The sequence below is a fragment of the Spea bombifrons genome, chromosome 7 (genome assembly GCF_027358695.1).
Source record: "Spea bombifrons isolate aSpeBom1 chromosome 7, aSpeBom1.2.pri, whole genome shotgun sequence".
Classification (NCBI taxonomy): Eukaryota; Metazoa; Chordata; class Amphibia; order Anura; family Pelobatidae; genus Spea; species Spea bombifrons.
Window position 1 is genome coordinate 28962818 of NC_071093.1, and position 25439 is coordinate 28988256.

The 25439-nt window shown below is 41.5% G+C and overlaps 1 protein-coding gene across 1 annotated transcript in view; it reads right to left on the bottom strand.

Annotated features, from left to right (window-relative positions):
• Positions 1–25439, bottom strand: part of PCNT (pericentrin) — a 38196-nt gene that overhangs the window by 3276 nt on the left and 9481 nt on the right. The window contains exons 9-42 of the mRNA XM_053471961.1: positions 24822–25287; positions 23645–23754; positions 23464–23554; positions 23091–23340; positions 22435–22519; positions 22082–22298; positions 20797–20930; positions 20523–20668; positions 19343–20282; positions 18271–18501; positions 17770–17919; positions 17480–17602; positions 15412–15563; positions 14690–14865; positions 14353–14570; positions 14027–14189; positions 13000–13212; positions 11824–12053; positions 11048–11161; positions 10396–10416; positions 9800–10036; positions 8946–9116; positions 8716–8868; positions 8476–8619; positions 7150–7962; positions 6087–6512; positions 5638–5854; positions 4181–4299; positions 3778–4054; positions 3302–3524; positions 3043–3172; positions 2145–2861; positions 1202–1918; positions 250–494 (exon numbers count right to left, since the gene is read on the bottom strand). Coding sequence (XP_053327936.1) covers positions 250–494; positions 1202–1918; positions 2145–2861; positions 3043–3172; positions 3302–3524; positions 3778–4054; positions 4181–4299; positions 5638–5854; positions 6087–6512; positions 7150–7962; positions 8476–8619; positions 8716–8868; positions 8946–9116; positions 9800–10036; positions 10396–10416; positions 11048–11161; positions 11824–12053; positions 13000–13212; positions 14027–14189; positions 14353–14570; positions 14690–14865; positions 15412–15563; positions 17480–17602; positions 17770–17919; positions 18271–18501; positions 19343–20282; positions 20523–20668; positions 20797–20930; positions 22082–22298; positions 22435–22519; positions 23091–23340; positions 23464–23554; positions 23645–23754; positions 24822–25287 — 8819 coding nt within the window. The remainder of the gene's footprint in view (positions 1–249; positions 495–1201; positions 1919–2144; positions 2862–3042; positions 3173–3301; positions 3525–3777; positions 4055–4180; positions 4300–5637; positions 5855–6086; positions 6513–7149; positions 7963–8475; positions 8620–8715; positions 8869–8945; positions 9117–9799; positions 10037–10395; positions 10417–11047; positions 11162–11823; positions 12054–12999; positions 13213–14026; positions 14190–14352; positions 14571–14689; positions 14866–15411; positions 15564–17479; positions 17603–17769; positions 17920–18270; positions 18502–19342; positions 20283–20522; positions 20669–20796; positions 20931–22081; positions 22299–22434; positions 22520–23090; positions 23341–23463; positions 23555–23644; positions 23755–24821; positions 25288–25439) is intronic.

Sequence of the window (25439 nt, forward strand, 5' to 3'; positions counted from 1 at the left end):
GCGGGCACCGAGACCGAGCTAGAGGGCTCGCAGGAGAGAGAGAGGGGCGCCAAGCAGGTACTGACAACTTGGTAAGAAAACCACTCGGCGCCCCCTCTCTCTCTCTCGGCTTTTAAAAAAGGGCTTCAAAAGTGCCGCCTGGAGCGGTTGCCCCACTCGGCTCCATTGTCGGGCCGGCTCTGGAAACAGTGTGTTATTAAAGACCATGGTCATCCTTATAATTAAACCGCTAACAGATATTGTATTCACCTGCTCTTATTCTCCACCCAGTTCTTCACTTGGTGGACAGCTTGGAACAGATGCTGCTGCCAAACCTTGTCCTGTCTGTGCGCTACAGATAAGCTGCCGCCAGGGATTTTTCTAGGACTGCGCGTTTCAGCCCACAGTCGGCTCCTTCGAGAAGTCAGCGCACGTTCCTGGTCCTCTAAATCTGCCAACATGTTCTGCAGTTCTTTAATACGAGACATATCTTGTTCATGCTGACGCTGCAAATCCTGTGCGGCAAGAACAGGTTAATCTACAATCATCCAACTAAAAAGGGTACACCATAATTAAAAATATATACATACATATACATCTTTCAATTTTCTACCCATTAACTATAATATGTGCTTACTTTATAGAAATCAATCCATTTGCTACTCAAAAAGCAATGTTTGGAAGAGACTTTTTAGCGCGACCAACGGATATTCTAAACATTTTGATTAACAAAACCATGTTTCCAAGACAACACAAGTATTTCTTGAAGACACATACACTTTTGTATCATTTATAGGCACACTACACTAATCAAGTGTATGTTAATACATATGATTGCAGAGTAGGGTATAGTGGGAAGCACGGCCATTGATTTCAATGGGGGACACTTACTTGCCAGTGATTGGCTGATTTTTGCAGCCAAAAAATGGTGTGGATTTTAGAGATGAGGGGATGGTATGCTTAAACAGTTTGTATTAGTTTAGATGTATTATTTCCAAATACTTCCATTTAGCCTTCACCAGGCTCACTATTCAAAAGGGACAAAAGGAATGAATCTTAGCACATTCTCTCCTGTTTTGCTCTGCCGAAGTAAAGCGAATTGAAAATATTTTAAAAAAGTCATGCACTAGTGATTGTTTTTATGTGGTCTGCTCACTTGGTGACTGGACATTTGCTGATGCCCAACTGTAATGGAGTAGAATTAAAATCAGGAAATACTTACATATATCCGTCTTTCACGTTCATCTATTTTCTCTTTGTTTGTCTTTGCTTCTTGATCCCTTTTCTTTTCTCGCTCTCTCTCTTTAATCCAGTTTCGTTGTTCCGATTGGAGGAATAAGATTTCGGCTTGGCAGCGATCACACTCTTTCTGTAGACCGCTCACGCGTTCCCTGTGCACCTCTAGGAAGCTGTTCAGCTGTTGTTTCTCGCTCTGCAAGGACTCTACGAGAGCACGTAGCCTTAAGGCCTCTTCCTGAGCTTTCTTGGTTTCCTCACGAACGCTTTGCACCTCAGACTCATGCAGACGTTTGGTAGAGTTGGATTGCCTCTGGGCCTTCTCCAACATGGAAGCCAATTCCCTGGCCTGACTGCTCAGTTCCTCTATCCGGCTTCGTGATTGTAGAACCAGACTGTGCTCTTGCTGCCTTTCTTGATCTTTTTTGGACCACTCTTGTGCATGATTCATTTTTAGTTGTTCCCTCATATTGCGTTCGAGGGTTAGAGTGTCAGAGAGACTCTGCAAGTCTTGCCTCAGCTTTTCCACCTCTTGCTGCGCATGTGACAGTTTACCGCACTCCAGGGAAAGAAGAACTTCAAACCGAGACTGCTCTATCTGAAGTTCTTTGATGAGGTTATAATTACAAGATGGTTCCCGACTTATATCTGCAGATAGCTTGTTAATCAGTGCTTGTTGTACCTCCAAGGACATAGAGATCTCCTGAATGCACAATACAGAATGAAAAATAAAAAGTAAAAACACAATATGTAAGACATACATAAGAGATAACAATGCACAGATAGCTACTAATATTATGCGAGCGTGCTTATATTTCTTTTTTTGTACCACTGCTTGCCAGCAGAGGGGGACCTTGGAACAACCAAGTAATGTGGTGTCCAGACCGACGTGGACATGTAATGGAACAGAATAAGATCAGACAATTTACCCTTAGCCACTTTTCCCGTCCATCTCCTCTCTCTTTGTTCGTCTTTGCATCTTGGTCTGTCTGCCTTTCATTCTCGCTCGGTTTTATCCAGTTTTGTTGTTCAGCTTGAAGGATTAAAAGTTGAGCTTTTGAACGATCACGTTCACTCTGTAAACTGCCCTCGTGTTCTCTGTGTAGTACGAGAGAGCTATTGAGCTGTTGTTTCTCACTCTGTAAGGACTCTATGATGGCACGTAGCTTTAAGCCCTCTTCCTGTTCTCTTACAGTTTCCTTGCGTACAACTTGGATCTCCGACTCTAGCTGATGTTTGGAAGAGTTGGCTTGTTTCTGAATCTTCTCCATTGTGGAAGCTAGCTCTCGGGCCTGACTGCTCACTTCCTCTAGCCGGCTTTGTAACTGTAGAACCAGACTGTGCTCCTTCTGCCATTCTTGCCCCTTCCTGGAGACCTCTTGCACGTGCTGAATTTTAAGTTGTTCTTTCATATTGCGCTCAAGCGTTAGAGTGTCAGAGAGACTTTGCAAGTTTTGCTTCAGCTTTTCCACCTCTTGTTGAGACTGTGACAGCATGCTGCGCTCCTGCGAAAGCAAAGCCTCAAACCGAGACTGCTCTATTTGAAGCTCTTTGCGGAGGTTGTTACTGCACGAGTGCTCCTGGCTCAGATCCGCTGAGAGCTTGTTCGTTAGTGTCCGTTGCTCCTCCAACGATGAAGAAAGCTCCTGAATGCACAACAAAGAAGCACAGATAAAATGTGCAGAGGAGACAAACAAAACGGGTATCATGGAACATTACAAAATTCTAAATTTTTCAGAACTGTTTGTTCTTTGTGAACCTTATGGATGCTGCGCATTTTGGTAAGAAAAAAAAATCCTAATGCATCAAAAGTGTTTGTGATCTCACCTGAATGCATTTTTCATTTAGCGCCTGTCTCTGCTGTGCAAACGCCTTCTCTTCTTCCATCAGTTTATTTTCCAGTTCATGCTGCACCTTTAAGGCTTGAATGGCTTGCTCCCTTCTCTCCAGTTCTTCACTAAAGTGAGAAGACAAGAAAACATTCCAATTCAAAACAAACTACAGTTCAGGAAAGCAAGGTAGCTGGGGGTGAAGAGACAGGTTATTTCTCACAGCAAGAAAGGGCAAACTGATCATATGATCCCACCTCAGCCTGGATATTTCCATCTGGAGCTCCTTCTGGGACTGCACAAGCTTTTCTTGCTCCAACATCATTCTTTCCTGTTCTTCACGCAACTGAGAAACGGTGCCCTGCGCTAGCGTTAGCACGCCAAGCTGCTCAGCCGCTCTGTCTCTTTCATGGGCCAGGGAGGCCTTCAGATCTGCAGAAACGGTGCATTCCTGCTGCAGCTTATATTCCAACAGCTCCGCTAAATTAAAAAGAAATCATTTTAGGAAATGGTTAAAATTAAACTATAAAAAAAGAAGCCAGAAAATACTTGCACTGGGCAACAAAACAGCTTGTTTCACAAATAATGAATAAAACATGTAAGATTAGCAAAACAAATAAAATAAGGAATGGTTACACAGTACAAGACCAACTTAACAGCATTTAACAAATAACATATCAATGCAGAGTATTTGAGAATTTGTGCTCTGGAGTCTCTGAACGAAGTCACTTACCCTCCCGGCGCAGCTGATGCTCCACGGTTTTCCCTCTTTCCTCGGTTTTGGCGAGGGTCTCCTGCAGCTGCTGCAGTTTCTCTTGGTTTTGTGAGTGAGCCCTCTGCAACTCTGAGCGCAGGTCCTTCACTTCCGAGAGGAGGTTGCTACGGTCAGAAGCCAGGAGATGCTCCACTTTCTCAGAGAGGAAATCGTGCGGAGCGGACACTTGGACAACGGGGTGTTCTGAAAGGGCCAGGATCTCACAGCTCTCTTTATGTACCACTTTCACCATATTCTGAAAAAAGGAAGCCACAAAACAAAAACACATCACACTAGCGCTCCCATGAAAGAGACCGTTAAACCCCGGAGTAGTCCACTTTCTCAGATTTTGTTTTAGTGCCAGATAATTCATTCACATTACCTGTAGGTATCCAATGAGACCTTTTTGACCCACAGAATTCACATCCTGTATTTTATGCAGCAACTGTTCTGTTGTCATCATTTCAGGATTAAAGTGATCGCTAAAGTCTGAATTGTCACCTGAAACACAAAAAAAACTTTACATTACACCTAGCACAGGCCAGTGTCGTGCACACAAATCTGCAACAATCCAAGTGATATCGCCAGCATAAGTCAGTCCTCATTTTACATCGGTAGCATAATGACGCAATAAGCACTTCACCGATATCCTTATATGCAGAAAACGTTACATAATAAAGAAAAAAAGCTTTTTTGTGGGGAGCGGTTGATTTAGTATTCTTAAAGCAAAACTTTATACCAGCACTTAAGATTATTGCTAAGGTGTAATCTTTACCCCAAAATTTCAAAAGGTCATTTTTCATCCTCACGTGTTTATAAGAAACACAAAATATGACACCAACGCTGCTTTTTGGGGTCCCAATGACTGAAGTACATCTATGCGTACGCTATACATTTGAGATCTCAGTGGTACCTTGTTTGGGTAGAATATGGTTTGAGTACAAACGTTTGGTACGTGCAAAGGGACTCCATGTCCTCTATGAAAATGGTGGCCGACTAAAAGCTAAGTGGAATATGGGAACTGTTGTCTTTTAGCTTAACCACTTCTTTACAGAGTGCCCAAAACACCGTTACCTTAACCATTATTCTCCTTTTTGATTTTTTATACAGATAAAGACAGATAATGTTTTCTTGATGCCATTTTTAGATGTATAGTCCAACAATAAGGATGAATACAAATAAAATATTTTTCTCACTATCTTAATAAGAAAATGGCCTTCAAACCAAAATAACAATAGCAACTGTATAACAAAAAAAAAACAAAACAAAAAAAAACCACCCAAAACATTCAGGTAGATTACAGAAATACTGCATATCAGAATAGGGCAAGGAGGCCACACAAAGTCAAGGGTTGAATGATAATACACTACAAACACACGGGAAATCCGGAACGGTGGTTGCAGAGGACTGCCTTGGGTGTGAGGCAGTCCTCTGCGACGATAACCACCAGGTAGCAGGAGCGCACACCACTGCGTTCTTCATGATGTTCTATGCCACCATGATAGGTTTTTTGTTTTTCTTTCGGCAATGGCATGGAATGTCATGACGGTTTTAAGTGGTTAATTTAACAGGTTTCTTATTTTAAATCTATAAAATTACATTTATTTGGTATAGAGCACAGTAAAAGGTAGGCTTCTGGAAAAGCGACAGAGCTGCTTACATTAAAGTTTAAAGGGTATAAAGTAGAATGTTTTTAGGAAGGGTAGAGATAAATGGCACTCCCATGTGATAAACCCAACTTGTTTTCCTGCATGTAGCACCAAGATGCCCCCTTTATAAAGCTCATCCTGTGAGATGAGAAATTAGGTGTAGAACAAGTCACAGCTCAGGTGTACTTACAGAGCTCAGATCGCTCATAAACCATTTCACGATCCTTTGCGGTTCTTGGGTCTTCACTGGAGTCATAGTCTATGGTGGCATGTTCTGTGCTATCAACCTGATATGGAATGAAACAAAGTATATCACAACTACTAATTCTATCACATGTTGCGGTTTCATTACTCTGTCTTTGTCTTCCTACTATCATGATTTTTTGTATGAGGGGAACAAATTGACACTGTTTCTAAGCAACAGTTTGATACCCCTGCTCAATCCAGCGCAAAGTAATTTTACAGTATTATATATTCAGATCATGAATTACAACAGAATTGAATGTATCCGTACAGGGGTGACCTCTCTTTTTTTTTTTCTTACAAATGTACAAAAATTTTTTTTCTTACAAATGTACAGAGATTATTCAGAATAAAACTGAGAAGCATTACTAGATTCTGTGAGAGTGAGAGATTTACCGGACTGCTCCTATCGTTGGAGGGTGGAATGGAGTAAGTGCTTCCGGCAACAGATGGTGTACTGAATACCCTGTCATGGGGCGGATCAAGCCTTGATACGTGGCCAGATGACTTTGAAGAAACAAAGTTTGGTTCGTTGCTGCATTCAATGCTGAGAAGAGACAAGGGAGTGAAGGCTCTCAAACTGTTCATCGCCTCTTCTTGTTTCCTGACCATCTCTGGAGAATCCCAGGCACTCATGTCAGTCAGACTCTCAGTAAAGCTTCCAGTCTTGATAGTCTTCAAATCATTAGTGTTATTACGTTGGTGCTCATGGCTCTCTTGCTGCTCTGACATGTTGTAAATAGAAGCCTCTTTGAATCTATGCCCCAGAGCTCCATAATTCTGCAAGTGATGCTGCAATTCCGCCATATTAACATTTTGCCTCTGTTGAAAAGAAAAATAAAATGAATTTCTGAAGGCAATGTATTGAGGTTTTCATTGTAAATGCAAACTATCATTTGCTAGTTATGATCTACGGCATTCTCTCAAGCTACAACCCAATAAGCTAGTTTTGCTGTCACTAAAAACCTCATGAGTGCAAATTTTGTTTACATAAAATCATTGCTCAGCTAGTACAGGAAAAATATATATCATAAATTAACTTAATATTTAGAATATGATGGACAGGTAACTACTCTCCAGTCCAGTAAACGTAAGCAATAACACTAAAGAAGAAACAATATGCGTTTCATTTTGGAGGGCCAACTTCTAAAGTATAACAGGGACCCTGTCCCTGGGGGAATTCAATAAATAGCTTTGAGATGGCAAGGTAAGAAAACAAAACCCCATCTCAAGCCATTAACTAAGCATTTATGTTTTGTTTTAAATAGAGGACTCCCTTTAATGCTCCTTCCAACTCCAGAATTCTATAAATAGTTTTCAGTCGAAACTATGAAACCCATGAGTAGAGTTAATGAAGGTTGAATCTCACATACCATGACAGACTCAAACAAAAAACATCTAACTTCTGCATCTCACACATTAAGCACTGATCTTTAATCTTGTGTTTTTGTAGGTGTACCTTCAGGATCTCCTCTTTGAACTTCTCCCTCTTGCCAACGTCCTGGTGAGCAGCATTGCTTTCCTGTAAATCCTGCAGCTCAGCCCATGCCTCTTCCAGGTGGATGCCCCTCTGCAGCAGATGATTTTCAATCCCAAGCATATATGCAGCCCTTTGCTCCTGAAGGGTTTGTACCAGCAGGTCCTTCTCTATGAGTGAAGCAGTCTGTTTGCGCAGGGAGTCTTGCATTTCCTGCACCCGCGAGGATAAAGCAGCAAGTTCATCATCCCGCTCCGCCAAAAGACTCTTGAGTAGTTCACTCTCCTCTTGGAAAGTTGTACACTGCATTTGAAGAGAGACAAGTTCTTGAGACTGCTGCCTGTTGGTCTCCTGTAGATTGTGCAGATTCTCCTCCAGCACCTCCACCTCTGCATTGTGCAAAACCTCTTTCTCCTCTAGTTGTTGCCTCAAGGTATCTAGCTCAAGATCACGCAGATCCTCCTGACCCTCCACCTGCCGCAGTTCTTGACTCAGCTTTCTCGCTTGCTCAAGCCCAAAGCCACTAGTTTGTCGAGGATGCTGCACCCCTTTTCTCAGTTCGTTATGCAAGTTTTCCACCACGCCAAGCTCCAGCTGATCCAGGCTTTCCTGGCTGTCGCTGACCTCATGCCGATTGGGTCCCAGCTGCTCCAGCTCTTGTTGCAGCTTCTCAATGACTTCATGCAGACGTTCCACCTCTTCCTCTTTGTCTTTACGCAGCCGCTGCTGGTCACTGCGGAGATGTTCTACTAGTGATTTCAAGTCTTCTAGCTCCGCATGGTGCGAGTCAGCAGCCTGGGAGAGGGGAAATAAAAAAATAAATAAAAAAAGAAACAAAAAAAAATTAATGACGTGTAAACAAACGTGTAAATAACTGGAATGTTACTCAAAACAGATTTCCATATTTTTACTAATTTCTATACAAGCAAATGCTATTCAATATAAGCAACTTTTCCGACGGTATTTGTGATGAGGGAGAGGGGAAGCGGTGTTAAACAATTTCTAGGCCTGTAGCTTCTGAACCAATTAACCTCACCGTAAGGCTCACATACACCAGTACCAAAAGTTGCTTAATTTGAATATCACTTAGATTTTGAGGCATGTGAAGCGTATATTCAGCAGAGAGAAAAATGCCAGAACTATTAAAGCTACGTGCTCTTAAAACATCAATTATTTAGCAAGAATAAAAATGACATAACATTCTTTAATGCAACATGTGTTTTTGATGTCTAGTACATATAGATAGCCAAACTTGACTAGAAATATTTTTTAGCCCAGTAAGTTGGTTCGCATTATGTTAGTACTAACGGTGTGTTCTCGTTGCAATCTTAACAACTGATCATTCAGGTGATCAATTTCTTGGTTTTTCTCCTGCATCAATGCCTGGGGGAGCAGCATCGAAGAGCTGGCTCTGTTCTGGTCCACTTTCTGTCGCAGTGAATATACTTCATTCTGTGGCAAATACATTTTAAAGATTACCAATTGTTCCTAGAGGAGGGAAAAAAAGGCCTAAATAAAATGACAGCAACTGTAACCAAATATTCTCACCTTTAGGTTAAGGTACTCTGCTTGTGCTTGCTGTAAGGCCAGATCGGCTTGTTTGCGTTGTATCTCAAGCTGCATATTTAGCTGAAGAGCTTCCTCTGTTTTATTCACTAGCTCCCCTCTGAACTGCTCCAGCTGTTCAGCCAGATTGTCTGCCTGGAAATAGAAGCACATGGCTTTAGCTTATGTTTTTGTCATACCTCGCCCTTTAAGTACCCATTTTAGTTCTTTACCTCCTTTTCTTTTCGGTGCAAAGCCTCCCGCTCTGCCTGTAACTCTTCTCTTATGGCACTGTCAGGATCTCCTTCTGTAGGGACTCTATGCCTGGTCTCATCTAGTTTGGATTGAAGAGCAGATATCTGAAGTACACTGTTGTACTGCTGCTGTTGCAGAGCTTCCTTATCCTAAGATATAAAACATGATGTGAGTTACGCAATACTACAGAGTCAACCATAATGACCACACCAACTTATAATGTACAACAAGCATGCACTCTTATTCAACACTTTCCGAATCTACACCAACCATAAGGCAGTAATAATTCAAGATACTAGTGCCCTCCAAGAATACAGCCAATATACTAATATAAAGAGGGTGGGGTATGCTCATCACTATATTAAAATTTTTTAACGCAGATCTTAATACAACTACACCCAAAACGGGAGGCTGTATGATCCAGAAGGAATAACTAGGGATGGACTTTAGCAGTTCTCTCCTGGTCAATGTGATTTTTCTTGCATGACCTTGTCTATGGACACATATATAACGAGCTATAACTTGAGTCTGACTGACACTGTTGCAAGAAACACACACTTACACTCTACTGAAAGGGCTGTGGTACATGGTCCTTCACGTGAACGGTCCAGTTGTGATACTTACATGGAAATGCATATCAAACTGGCGCAGGCATTTCAATGAATCACTTTGTACCCGATGGCTACCTATCAAGGGCAACCTGGTACATTGTGAAGATGCCATTAAAACCTGCCTTGCGAACTGGAGTATTCCGCTACACAATATTAGAACGTGACCGGAGTATTGAGGTCTGGTAGCACCGCCTTGCACATAATTTCTCCTCCATATTTACCTGTTGAAGCTCTTTCTGAACCTTCTGCATTCTCTGCAGTTCTGCTTCCAACTGGCTGCACTTTTTGGCTGCATCTGCGTTGCTCAGGGCAGCTTGTTCTAGGTCTTGTATTCTCAGGAGCATCCGATCGATTTCCTCATTGCTTTCAGCAATCTGTTGCTCTAGATCATCTTTCCCCTTAAGCAGTAAGTTACAGTTTTCTGCCTTCTCTTTCACTTGAGCTTCTAAGCTCTCAACCTGTGGCAAGAAGGTAATTGGGTGGAATGTCAAGACAAAAAAAGGTTTGGGTGGGGAATCTGAATTAAACATCCACAAAATAAAACTACTAAGATTAAGAATTTTATCAACATGCAGATAGGCCGACTACGATTCCTATGTAGCTTTAAATACATTTTACATATTTAAATATGTAAAATATAAGTCCCAAGGTCAGATGTATGGAAGTGGTGCCATGCGTGAACACACAATTACCAGCCATCTACGGGTTGCAGCAGACACAGCCTAGCACTACTGAAGATAAGCGCCATGCAGGAATGAAAGGAACATAAGGGGTTAGAGAGGAACCATTAGGGCTATTATTCCAGCCGATAAGATACCTGGATACTCCAGTCAAGGAACTGAGACACCATCACATAGAAAAGAGCAAAGGAAAGTGCATTTTAAGTTTTGTGGTCATTGTACACATCAAAACAACAATCTTAAGAGGATCTGTCAAACCATTACCAAATTCCGTAGTAAGACACTATCACAAGACACCTCCTTTCACTCATTAAATAATTAGGGCAAGGGAACTGAAATCAGGAGTAGCCTGGAGTGTGACAGTTACCCTTTAAAGTGCTTCAATCACCAAAACTATACCGGACTTTTTATACCTCTTGTATTCTGTTCCAGTTGTAAAACTCAAATATCAGTGACCAATACAGAAGCACAACTGAAAAAACCTTAATTTAGAATATAGTGCGTTAAAATAATGTTAACACACAAACCCCCCCCCAGGAAATGCTCTGATATTAAGGTCACACATACAGGATGACATAAAGTTCAAGAGGTCTCCTAAAAATTAATTTAAAGCTGAACAGCAGTTGATGTAGGTGTTGAGCCAGAAAATCAAACGCATGGAAATAATTTCCTTTTAATCAAATGAATCTGCACATGCACCATCAGTGCCTCTATCCACTGTCACACTACTTGTGCGTTTCTCCGGGTTTATTTAGACACCGGGGAAACGCTACTACATTTCAAACTCACCCCATATCCTTTAAGATCTCCTTGATTCTTTGACGCATGCTTCAGCTGCTCCTCAAGGTTTTGAATTTCTTGCTGAAACTCATCTCTCTCATGCTCTCTCTCCACAGCCTGCTCCTAAAAGTCAAAAAATATGAAAATCTTGTGTAAGAACCGCTCATTAATCCATGTCTTTCCGCCGGTCTTTCGAGCAGGTTCATGACCACCAAGAACAATCTTGGCCACTAATAGACGTGTGTGTATTAATCAAAAAGAAAAAAGGGAGCACACTAGAACTCTTAGTTTGATTAAATAAGCATGGCAAAATAAAGGTCCTGGGTCCTTTCTTCAGGACAACCACCAGTGTTGCAGGTGAACTGTACTAAAAAGAGAAAAAAGTAAAAACAGCAAATATTGCATACGGATATATACACTTATTTGTATTTTAGAGACTGGAAACATTGTTCCTAAGCATAAAAAAAAAGTTTGAAACATTTTCCTTTTAGTGGGTAAGTGATAAACAGTCCACTCTGAAATATTTGTGCACTCTCTCGTGAAAAAGAGAGATCATGCCACTGGGGGCTTCCAGACAGTTTCATCTGTACAGCCCACATGGCTACAAAAAGGTGAGAATTCCATTTAAACGCTATATAAAACCTTTGCACCCATATCAATAGGTATAATCCCTCACATGGATATATAGCTTGGAATCAGAACTTTTTACAATACACGGTCATTAAACTAAAATGTTATTTGATAATAATAAAAAAAAAGTCATTTATACCCTGCCAAGTACTCACATCCATAAACTGTCTCTGGTTCTTTAATTGCTTTTCCAGAGACTGGATTTGCTGTTTAAGGTCAGACATTTCTTTGGTTTCTTTTAAGAGTTCCTGATTACAAGACATTTGTTCCTCGAGCTCCATTTCCAGGACCTTCATCTGGGAAAGCAAATTGGACCGATCTTTTTTTGCCTGGCACGCTAGCTCCAGCTTTTCGCTGGCCAAACGTTCGGTTTCTTTTAACAGCTCTGCAAGAAAAAGTAAAATAGTCAGAGTCGGACATCTACTCCAAAAACGGGACTCCTGCACAAAAACACTTTGTCGTTTGAGTCAGCAGAGAATACAAAAAAGTGGATCTTAAAGAAAAAAAAAAAAAAGATTGACATTGTTTTGGAAAGAGTTTAAAAAAAGGTTACAAGGAAGATAAGGCCTATATTTTAATGTAGCAATCTAGCTTTATTTAATTTATTTCCTATCCAAAGTCATTCTCTCTTCCCCATGCCCTTACAAAGGATGCCTTATTATCAGCAAAATCTTTACAAAACTGTGTGTGTTTTAGACGCAAAACAGGGCTGAAATATATATATATATATATATATATATATATTTCTAGAGAAATTCAGCATATGCATGCGTCAGTGAGATACTAGAAAAAGAAAGCAGAGAGAGGAGGAGGAGGAGGAGGAGGAGGAGAAGAGATAAGCGGCTAAAATCACCAAAATCGATGATCCAAAAATATTTGTTTAGACAATTACAATGGCCGGCAGGACAGCGTCTGTGTTAGAAGCGTGCCCCCACGCTTATCTCCCTAAATTCGGTATACTGGGAATCAGCTATCCCATAAGACTTCCAAATACCTCTTTTGTGATAGGACTTGTGATTTCAAACAGAGAATTATCCATGGTATCATTCCTAGACAGGCTGTTGCTTCTAAACCTCACCTCTGAGGCTTTGCAGCGTAACAAACACTTGTTAATCATACGGACTGTCAATATTCTATGTATTGTAGCCCGGTACTTTTCACAGCCCTATCACCGTCCTGTTTTAGTGTAGGGCCTTCTTTTGAAATCACAGGCATACTAGTTGCAATATGTAATACAAAAATGTTAGGCAGGGTATAAACTTTAATATAAATGAAAGAAACAGATACAAATACCAGGGTCCGTTTCATACATTAAACCATAAGATCCTTACCCACTTCAACATCTTTGGAATTCCCAGACAGAATCTCCTGCAGCCTCACTAGAATTTCCTTCTGATCATCAGACACTGTGGGTTCCTTGGTCAAGATCTTCAGCTGTTCGCGTGACTTCTCAAGTTCTAGAATCAAATGATGCTCTGCACTCTCCTTTGCTGACAAGGCCTCTTTCAACGATGCCTTTTCAGCAGCAAAACCCTCAATAAGGCCTGTAGCACAGATTAAAAACAAGTGTGTTAGATTATGAATTCAAAGGGTAGAAAACAAAGGGTTTCTAGCATTTGCAAATTTAGTATAATCCAGCAATGCCAAATGGCTGGATAACCATGATAGGACTTTAAATTCAGCAATAAAAAGAATGGTTAAAAGGTTCCAACCCAAAGATTAATAAATCTAGTTTGGATCTAAGTGCCAGATAAGATACTGCAGCTGACAACTATCTCTAGTTTACTACAGTCATTAGCCATTTAGGTTATTCCACCAGGAACTGACTGTGTACCTTACCTTTGGTTATAAGTACATTATTTTATATTCCATCCATCTCTAACCTTTAAATCTTTTGAGGTTGCCAAGGATTGCCATTCATTACCCTACTACCAATACAAGGCTTATTAGTTTGAAGTTAGCAGAATCATACTGTATACTTTTTGTTAACTCAATCTTCTGAAAACAACCACTGTCGGCAGTCAGGGGTTTACTATGCCTGCCAGAAGTTTTGCCGCAACACTAAAAATATAATTTAATATTTATTGGTATCCAGTTGATTTATCCATTTCTAGTTTGGAAAGTTCATGTAGAACTTCAGAGGGAGAGGAAAAAAAGCATGAAAAATGAGTTTACTGATTAGGTCCACTTCCTTCAGTAACAAAAAAAATAAAAAAAGAAGAGCAGAAGTAGTTATTTAGGCAGTCTGGTAGACCTTTACCATCAAATTTCACCCGAGATGCAAGGCAAAAGGACCTGGATGTTTAACGTACTATAAGAGATTGTGAGGTTATAAAATAATGACCAAAACCTGCTCACCCTGGGCTTTGTGCAGCTCCACCTGTAAGAGATTCTTTGCCTCAGCCTCATGTACCAGTCGCTTTAAAAGATCTTGGTTTTGGCTCACCACCTGAGCCATGTCTTCAGACCTGCTGCTGAACTCCTCCTGTAAGCGAGTTTGCATCTCTCGAGTCTGTTCAATCTACACGAAGACAGAATATACTGGTAAGTTTTAGCCACCATAGGAGACGTAGACATATATCTATCACAAACATAAAAGTTTAGATTGTCTGAGTACAATCCTCAGGCAAAACATTTATAATATGGCTTATTATATGACAGACATATATTAGTCATTGTCTCACCTGGACTGCTGACCCAGTAACCATCTCCAGGAGTCTCTCGACTGCAAGACGTAATCGCTGGCTAATTTGCAGAACCTTGTCCTCATTTTCCAGGCCAGCATCCAACCCTCCGAGCACACTATCACACAGATACTCTGACAACTCACAGCCTTCATCTGAAGACATTAAACTGTGTTCAGTAAGAGTGTCACAGTCTGGACTTACACGATGCTTATCATCTAAAAAGGAGAAAAGAACGTTTGTCCCATTTGAGAACAAAAATCGACCTCTCCTTTCCGGAGTGTCAGAATAGAGCTGTGTCTGCTTCTAATACAGAAGGTCTTATCTGGAGGTTTACCATCTTTAAGATGCATCGAGACACTCCACGGCTTTGAGTCCATGCTGTCCTCAACATCCCTCTGCGCCAAGCTTTTGTCGATGTTCTTACATATGAGATCCTCTGTTGACAGTGTACTCTTCAGGACATCAGTGAAGAGCTTGAGAAGACGCTGACAGGAATCTTGCAGTTTTTTCCTGAAAGTAAATACCAGTCAATCAAATCTGAACAACCAAAGCATTTATGGTGGTAAACTGAATTAATGATATTCACAGCATGGGTAAACAATGTATTCTGGGTTAGCAAGATAACGTATAGATAGAAGAAATCTGAAGACTCATGTCTCAATATCACATGTCAAATTGTGACAAATAATTCACTATTAGCTGAGCAGCAAAGTATTAATTATCAAGAAAACAAAACTTAAAAAAAAAAAAAAAAGCGGACATTTCAGTCATATGATTAACATTGTTTTTTTCTGGTTCATGGGGGGGGGTTTAATCACAATACATGCATGTATTTGCTGCCTCCCCCTGCTCCCAAACCATTTCCATTGTAAGAGATACATTTGGCCGAAGCGAGTCTGAGACCTAATATGTGCACGTATGTATAAAAAGCTGTATTGTATAAAGTGCTATCTGGAGATGCTCATAAGACAAATGGTCAGAGCTTAGTTCTCGGCCCGCATTATTCTTAATTGCCTTCGTTTTTTTCCTCCCACATTTTTCTAATCCTAAACTCACAGTTCTTGCTGGGAATTGTGTGCATCCGACTGTAGCATCGCTACCAAGTTATCTGCTTCCTGGTTCTCACGCTCCCTTCTCTGCACAAGAAGCTCCAGCTGGGATTTAAAGGCTTCCACTTCTTTGGTCAGGGAGGACACTTGTTCCTGTAACTGATCAGCGGCACAGAACAGAGAGGTATCAGAAAGCTGAGCATGTACACGGCAAACAAACCACGTCTTGCATATTATAGGAACTTATAAATAACAGTCCGAACAATTCAAGGTAATTTGAGCCCCTTGCAATTTACTGAAATTGTTCCCTTCATTTGACACAATCAGCTTCCTGGCAGCAACACCTTTGAGAGCCATTCCATCCCTAAGCAATCAGTTGTCACCCAGCCAACAGGTTGCAGCTGTCTGCTTGAGTGTAAGGGTGTAAAGAAACCTTTTTTAATAATCTGCAGACAATTGGCAGATCGGAGTTTAGAGAGGTATCAATTTTTAAGGAAGGCAACTCCCAAACACAGATCATTTACTACAAAAATAAATACAAGCTTAGCACCTTTCAAAACACCGTCTTACCAATCAGTGACTATTTCATTCCTATTGTAATAGGAGATAGAGATATATTATATAATTATATATATATATATATATATATATATATATATATATATATATATATATATATATATATATTCCCATGAATATACAGAAGGCTTATTTTTATTTTTTTAGTTCTATTTGACACTGAAACTGCGAGGGGTTTCTAATGTTTCACAGATTACTTCTTCACAAAAAGGGATTCTCAAACTCCTGAAATAGTTCAGATGTGTTGTACTAATTCTTGCTTCTGCATCCAGCACAACTGCATAACACAGGGCTTGACAAATTTGTTGTGAATCTAGGCGCCAGGTAAAAAAGTTAGGAGCCAGGATTTTTTTAAACTAACAGTTGGTCAAGAGTGATCTGATCATCATCAGCCCACTTACTAAACTCACAGCATTTGACCTGGAAGCACCCTGGACTTTCAGGTCAGTGCTGTTTTATTTTTATTTTTTTTTTAATTTTTTTTTTTTTAACTCTTTTGATGCTGATGTTCCTTTGGAGCACAGCATTGACTGATATTTAGTCCCCAAATGTTAACCCCTGCAATGCCACGAATGTGTCATACACAATTGTGGCACTGAAGGGGTTAACGCTGCACTGTCGCTCTCATGGAGCGATCAGGCAGCAGGGGGGTGTTGGGGCTGGTCTCCACACTCATGTGGAGACCAAAGAACCCTCTCCCCTGTCCCTGAAGCTGCCTCTGGCAGCTGGGACACAATTGCTGGTCTATAGACCAGCCACTGCAGGAGGAGTCTCTGATGACTGCTGTAGGCTTCCATGCCTACAGGAATCATCAAAGGGCTTTTGGGGGCTCGTTTTTGCTGTTGCTGGTTTGCCTGGGCTTCCAGGCAGACCACCAGCAGCAGAGCCCCCTGAAAAACGGGAATTAACCCCTAAATGCCGCGATCGCGGCATTGAAGGGGTTAACGCTGCACTGTCGCTCTCATGGAGCGATCAGGCAGCAGGGGGATGTTGTGTTAGGTCCCCACACTTGTGTGGGGACCCAATCAACACTGAACCCCCTTTCCTGAAGCTGCCTGTGGCAGCTGAAAACACGATTGCTAGTTTTCCAACAACCGCGTTTTCAGCCTACAGGATCACTCCGTGGGAGTGATCTCAGGCTCGGGGGCGGGCTCGGAGTGGCTGTGCAGTCTGCCCATACACATGGGCAGACAGAAGAAGCAGCGCCCCCGTGTGGTGACTCAGCCTCTTACATCCACAATTTTTTCTGGATGTAAGAGGCTGACAAAACCTAGGCGCCAGGACAAAATTCTCTGTCGCCATGGCGACCTGGCGCCTGGGATTTGTCGAGCCCTGGCATAACACATGTATAAAAGTTCTCATCAGATTGAGCAGCAGCTGGCGTTATAGAGGTCGAGATTAAATTTACAAGGGTTTTGCACAGCATCTGGGAAATATTAAAATGACATTAGCTTGCTGTGAAATAGAAAAGTGAATACCTCTATTTTATCGCTCACCTCTAGTACTAATTGGCCCCTCTCTTCAAGCTGTCCCTTTAAGCATTCAACTTCAGCCTGATGGGCAGTCGTCATCTGCTCTCTCTCCTGCTGAGCACAGTGTTTGCTTGCATCAAACTCCCCCTGAAGCAGAAATTTTGCCAAAAACTTAGCCCAACTTGCAGTAAATCATACATTTCATCTACGCATATCATGCAAAGGATTCCTTAATAAAAAATAAAAGCACACGACGATCTGCGTCTGTTAACAAGGCTGCGACAGAGGCCCAAAGGCATCACCCAAGTTCATACCTTCAGCTGGGTAACCTGCTGCTCCACAAGCACAGGTGTCTGACACTTTAACAACTCTATTTCCTCCTGTAACTGGAGCTCATGGTCACATCTGTTTTTGAGTTCTGCAGACAGTGCCCGACATTGACAATCCAGTTCTGAGATTAATATCTTGAGAAAAAAAAAAGGAAAGAGGGGCATCAGTACTCAGGATTTTGTCATAAGAGTAGAAGCCTTTAATCTAACATTGTTTATGTCCAAAAGGTAGCTACCATTTCGGTTTTAAATGCCCCTTAGGGGCATGGACCAACCATGATAATCCTACAGTCCACAAATTTGCACCTTTTTGAAAAAAACAGATCAAGCTCTAGATTACGTGCACACATTGGGCCATTTGATATGATTTTAGGGTATATTCCCAAACACACATGCTAAGCGTTTAGCAAGCAGTACTTCTAAAGCCTAAAAGGTAAAAGAAGGTTAACTAGAAACGCCCATTGTCTTCACTGACACGTTACTGACCTCCTGTTTCTGGAGATGTTCTTTGAGCGTGGTCACTTCATCATGCATCTTCTGTGATTGCTCTAGGGTCTTCTGCTGAACCTCTGCCCTATGCAGGTCCTGTAGCTCCTCCAACGCAAGCTTGTTCTGTTGTTCCATTTGCAGCACCTCCTCACGTAAAGCATCCAGGGCCTGCCTTTTTTCCTCTTCTAGCTGGGAACGCAGTCTACTTAGTTTCTCATTCATGTCCTCCTATTAAAAAATATAAAATAAATACAAAGGATATGAGCAAAGAAAATGTATTGGGTACAAGATACGCATATAAATAAATTGCACTACAAATCATTTTTTCTACCAGGCCACCTTCCCTTTGTCTTTAAGGCATATCTATAGCAACCATAAAACGTGGACCCTACACAATCTCTGCAGTGTGCTTTACAAGTTGTTGCAGTGTTAAAATCATCATGTTTTTTCATTATGGAGGTATTTTAAAGGAAGTGCAAATATTAAGTAGCCTGTTTGAACCGCAGTTACCATGAACAAAATTATTTGTTTCTAAAGTTAAATGGACCAGAAAGCAGGTGTATTACTCTTAATGCAAGATCCTCCAAACTGCTAGGTTTGATCCATGCAATTAGGAAGGAATTTGGCAGAGGATCTTACTGGATCCCATTAATACTAAATATTAATAAGTAGAATTTGTGGTCTGCAAGGTATATGTTGGCTTTTCTGTGCTACTCTGAAGTCTCACAGGTGACGTTAAATCCATCTGCTATGAAATTCAATCCTAGCAACAAGACAGCCTTGTGGAAAAGCAAGGTGTGGCCAAACACCTGGCTTTACAGAACGTGTGAATTAAGACCAATTACAGAAATAATAAATAAAAAACCACATGTTTTGCAGCATTACTACAGAGATGATGAACCCAATTTTATTACTCATTTTACAAATATAGACTGGGTGTTTGTAAAGAAAAAAAGATTAAAATCATGAAAAACTATTATACTGTAGTTGTATTATTATTATTAACAACAGTAATTAGAGCAAACTATTAGGAAATCATGCCAAAACCAAACGAATGAGAGGTCCTCACCATGTGAGCAGCTTCCAGCTCCTGTGACATGGCCTGAAATTTTTCAAGGTGAATAGCAGCTAGTTCTTTCTTTAGGAGGTCCTGTGCCAGCTCTAGCTTCTGTTTGTGCTGTTCGTGCCACTGAGCTTCTGCCTGTGTTATTTTTCCCAATATTTCCTTGTCTTTTTCCTGGAGGCATTCAGAAAAACATATTTCCAGCTCTGCCACAGCATGTGCATGCTCATCACGGATCTTCTGTATCTCTATAAGGTAGGACGACTCCAAAGTGTCCAGTTTTGACAGGTGTGTCATCTCCAGATGTTGAACTTGTGACTCGTGCAGACGCTGGAGCTCCGCGACCCGAGCGCCAAGCTCTTCCTCGTGCAGACGCTGGAGCTCCGCGACCCGAGCGCCAAGCTCTTCCTCGTGCAGACCCTGGAGCTCCGCGACCCGAGCGCCAAGCTCTTCCTCGTGCAGACGCTGTAGCTCCGCGACCCGAGCACCAAGCTCTTCCTCGTGCAGACGATGGAGCTCCGCGACCCGAGCACCAAGCTCTTCCTCGTGCAGACCCTGGAGCTCCGCGACCCGAGCGCCAAGCTCTTCCTCGTGCAGACGCTGGAGCTCCGCGACCCGAGCACCAAGCTCTTCCTCCTGCAGCGGCGGAAGTTCTTCCTTGTGCAGTTTCTGCGAGTCTGATAATTGAGCGTTGAGTTCTTCCTCAAGCTGGTGCTGATGCACAGTTAAAGAGATGGGATGCTCCTCATGTTGGTACTGAAGCTCCGACACCAGGGAGGTTAACTCTTTTTTGTGCTGCTGCTTGAAGTTAAACACACGAATGCTGAGTTGTTTGTTTAAGTCAGAGACAGTATTTATGACCTCCTCCTCGTATACATCAGGGATGTTTTCCTTTTGCAGACCTCTCAAGAGGCTCTGTGGTATGTCATTGTGTTGCAGCTCAAACCTGCAGAAGGATAGGGAGGTATTTACTGGTAAGTAAAGCTCAAAGGTAAGCCCAGAACAGTAAAACAATGTATCTTGCAATGAGACAGCAATTCAGCCACTGCATGATATATACATGAAATTAAACAGTGTGTTAAACACAATAACATATCAACCTACTGAATTGATATCTACCTGTAATAAGCTTGCATAACTCTGCATTTCCATCAGAAGGAGCCTATTTACTGAAGTAACTTCTCACCTGTTCTGGTTATTAGTGTCACATTCTGCCTTTGGGAGAAGGGTGACTTTCACCAACTCCTTGATCTGTTCCTCTGTTTCAAGTTGGCCAGAACTTGCTTCAGGAGCGTACAAATTGTGCTGCAGCTCTGTCTGACAACATTGATCCTGCTGCAGAAAAGTGATAATCAAGGATAATACAAAATCATTGGTGCAAATAAATGTTGGCATTGGAGATACTTTGATGGAAGGAGGGCTTTACCATACTGTTGTGGCCACTCATAACACATACTCACCTTGCTTGCAACCAAGCTTAGGACATCCTGGTGGCGTCTATTTGGCAGATGTTCCAGTGTTTGGATCTTTTCTTCAGCCTCTGTATCCACCTTATAAGAAGCTTCCTGAGCCCTCTGCAGGTGGAACTTCATCTCTAAGGAAAATTAAACATTTGTATTAGGAAAAAAGGCATAAGGAAGACCAGTTAAGACAAAATAAGAAAAACCTAAAAACACAATGACACCAAGTTCCAAACACGCTAAAACGAAATACAACTTCTTAAATAATTTTGGTTAAATTAAACCCTCACTAAAACACACACATTAAATGCATATTAGGAGCTCAATGCAATTCACTGCATGCACTCTTTAGTTAACCAAGTTAGGAAATGACAATTCGGTGTCATTTAAATGTGTCTTCACAGAAAACAAGCAGCATTTCTATGTACATTTCTGGAAAATACTCCAAATCTAGTCAATGGTAGCCGAGCTACCATTGAAATAAAAGTATCAGCAGCCAATCACAGGAATGCTACCCAAACAGTTTACTAGCAATATATATGCAACTGGCTGTTGCTACTCTAGTTGGAGTATTGCTTCCAAGGATAGGCAATGAGTATACTCACTGCTGCAGCTTCCTATGAGAAATGGACTAACATGCATGAAGAGTAAACCTATGTGTTAAGCACAAGACAGTACATTTCCAAAATCAGACATGTAGAGGATCAACCAACCAGATTAGCAGAACCTTCTTCTCCATGGCTACCACCAGTAGATTCTGGTAAAAACCCTAAAGACACAGAACAGTACTTGCAGACTCCTATTTCACAAACTCTGCTGCCCTAGAGTCCAGCTTTGCACAATGATCTAGCCCATGACAAAGTAAGGGCATGAAAAACCATTCTGGAAAAACCAGCACAGCTACCCAGTCATACTTCACACTAGAGGACCGCATTGGGATGTGGGGCCCGCCAAAAAACTTGCGGACGGTCAGACACTGTACCTGCGGGTCCTGGTAATCCCGCAAAGTCCCCCAAGGCTGCCTTCACGTTGCTCCCTCACAGCGTCTCTTATCTTTCTCCGTCCAGGAACACAGTGGACTCCGCTGGGCTCCCGGGCGGAACAAGAGAAGAGACGCTGTGAGGGAGCAACACAAAGGCAGCCTTGCAGGTCTGTGCAGGAAATCTGCAGATCAGGTAAGGAGGTGGGCGGGACTGACCACATACGTGGCGGGAGCGGAACACATACATTGCGGGAGGGGGCGGGATTGGACAAAAGCAGCCCCGCGCAGGGCTCTACTTCACACCTCTAATATGCTCTTCTGATAGCTTTGCCCTGAGCTGCTCCAGCTCCATGCTGTGCTTTCTCTTCAGAGCCTCCATCTCAGTCAGGTATCTTTCAGAAAGGTCCATTTTCATGTTCAGCACGTCCTCTTTATATTGTAGAGTTAATGCTGCATGCAGGGTCTCTATTTCATGCCTGTGCTTCTCCTCGGACTGGAGTCGCAAGTAGACAAGCTCCTCCTGTAGAACAAAGAAAACAAATGAGTATGTGAAATACTCGCTATGGGGGAACAACTACCTCTCTTTCTCTAGCCACATACTTTGTCGTAACAGTTTGGGAGCATGGAGTGTCAATGTTTACTAGCGGATCACTAACCTTATGCTGCTCTAGCTGGTGAGTAAGTTGCTGAAGAAGGTCCCCCTGCTCATTGTCAGACTCCAAATCTATATCCAAAGCGGAGCTGCAGGACAAAACAGAAAGACCATTTTAGTGTATATTTAGCTGGTTTCTAAATTCTTATTTTTAATAAACTCGGCCCATCAAAGCAAATAAGAAATTTACAATAAAGCAGCATTCAAGTCAAACAGTTAATGAATGTCAATCGCTGGATTTTGGATGTCACTGTAGAAGTGTTTGGGCTCCAGTGATCATCAGTGTGGTTTAAACCAAGCTTTTAGGTTTTAGAAAGGCTGAGAGTATTTAAGCATGGAAAAGGTCCATAAAGCTATCCTGAATGCAAGGCCAGACCAAGGACCGGTTAAAGTTTACGTCAGGAATAATGGGCTGCATGGTTCTTATCTTACAGCAAACTCTAGGTTTCATTGCCTGCACAGTTTTTAGCAGAATTAAATTGATTAACCATTCCTAAAGTTACTAGCATTTCCTCCTAAAGGGACTTAAAGGGTTAAGCAAACCATGGTAGGTAGAGGGCAAGTAAATCTAAAGGCAGAAAAACACACAAAGATAGAAGTCTTTTCTCACAGCTAGCAAAGCCACTTTAGTGGCTTTTGTCAGATTCAATGAACAGCCACCTGTTCAGCATAGTCAGCTCTTCTTTCTCCTCCTCCTCATTCATTTGCTGTAAACGCTGATGAAGAATTTCCGATTCCTCCCTGTAATTTTCTTCTGTTGCACGAGATTTCTCTTCAAAATATATCCTCAGTTCCTCCATTTCCCTCTCGTGATCAATTTTCAATTGCAGTTTCTGCTGTTCAAAGTCCTTCTTCAGTCTTTCCATCTCCCCTACTTGAGCAGAGCGGGCCAGAAGCTGCTCTTTGAGATCTGTGAAGAGCGGCATTTGCTTTTAACTGCACACGTACAATTTATCAGCTTAACATCACGTACGGTGTACATTTCTCAAGGAATGAGAATTACATTAAAACAAACAAAAACAAAAGACAATACCGTTTAGCTCCCGACGACTGGCCCGTCTGTCGTCTAGTTGGGCCTGGAGGAGTTTGTATTCTTGACTAGATTGATCCTTCAGCTTTTCAATCTAGCGAGAAGCACAGACATTTAGTTCAAGAATGGGTGACAACTTAAAAACTCAGAACACAATTATTACGCAATTGGTTATTTGTTATACCTGTAAAAGTATTACCTGTTCCTCCTCCTCCCTGCAGTTTTCTATGTTGTGAGCCTCTTCCTGCTCTCTTAGCTGGTTCTTGTGTTCTGCGTCCAACACACTATGCAGGTCTGCAAAGAGAGAGTTTTATGTTGGGTTGTAAATCGAATCTCTTATGTAAGCACTAAATAGTGTATTCAATGTTAAAATAACGCATAGACGTCTGACAATCATACTATAAATGTATCAGTGGTACGAATTTAAACTTGCAACCACAGTGCGAACAAGTTTCAATTGTCTTTCTTACTTGCCAGTTTCAATATATAGTTCATCTGGAATATTACTACTTCTGATACCTGGAGTCTGGAACTAATACTGGCTGTAAGTAACTGCTATCATTTTAGAAAGAAAACTACCTTGAAATGGAGAAATTAAAGTAGCATGTATGGCTTCTCTAAACCCTTAATTGCACTTAAATGTATACAACGACCAAATAAAATACATTTTACAATGACCACAAGAATACTACTGGTGTTAAGGGAATCATTCAAGGATCCCTCAAAACTAAGATAACCAAAAATATTTAGTAACTATCAAGCTACTAATATAAAACAAAATGATATGTTCTACTGCTGTGGGGGCAGCGAGAGACTTCCAGTAAATAAAGACAAGCTAATACATGGAGCCGATCATATCACATGCTGCCATTAAATAGAACTACCGCTTAGATCTCCACGTGCTGCATCCCCTGACAAAGACACAACGGGGGAGAGACATGTGTTGGGCTTTTAGTTTTCTTTAGAAACTTGCATATTTCTAAAAATTAGTTAATGTAAGAAATTTCAGAAAGCCATTCTGCCACTTTTCAGGCACATACTTTGCCTTCAGTCTGAATATAATGCATATATACTTATGCATTTTTTTTGTGTACTTTTTGCAATTTGGTTATAAAAAATAGGTGCCACAGCTGATAACACAAATATATATATATAAAGGATGTACGCTACAGCTTATTTTTTTCCTTCACCCTTTCGAAAGAGAATTGGCACCAAAGGGCTCTATTATACCATTTATTTTAAAACACTTCTGAGTTGGCAGACTGCAAAAGTGTTTTGTTTTTTTTACTTTTTTATCATATACTTCTCACTTTTATTTGCAAGAACATTATCAGGACCCCATTAATAGTACAATACTATACCAAAGTCATCTTGGCATCGCTGCTCTTGCTTCTTCACCCAGTTTTCTTTTTCTTGGATATGGCACTCCCTCAGTGCTTCCATCTGATTGCTATGCTGTTCTTGTAGACCAAGCATTTCCCGCGCATGGTCATCCTGCATCTGTGCAATAACCCGTGTGTGCTCCTCTTGTATTTGCAACTTTTCACGTGATTGATCCTCTCTCAGCTGTTCCAGTTTTTGAACATGATCCTCACGGACGCACTCCATCTCTTGTGAATGTTGTTTTTCAAGATGTTGCATTTCAAACTGGAGTCTGCTCTGGATGATGGCCACCTCTTGTTCCCACTTTTCATTCAATGCTTCACGCAGCTGTACCAGTGCATTATCCTTTTCTTTGTGCAGGTTTGCCTGACTCATTTCTAGGTGTGCAGCATGCATGTTGGTCAGACTCAGACGCAACGCTTCAAACTCCAAGTGATGAGCAGCCTGTGAACAAACAGCATACAACAATACTGAGAGGTCCTAAGCAATCATGTATACAGATGACATCTACTGGAACATGGTAATATCCTTTCTATAAATGTCATAAATGTGATTTATTCACCGCTTGGATGGTGGTATTAGTAGTGCACATGTTA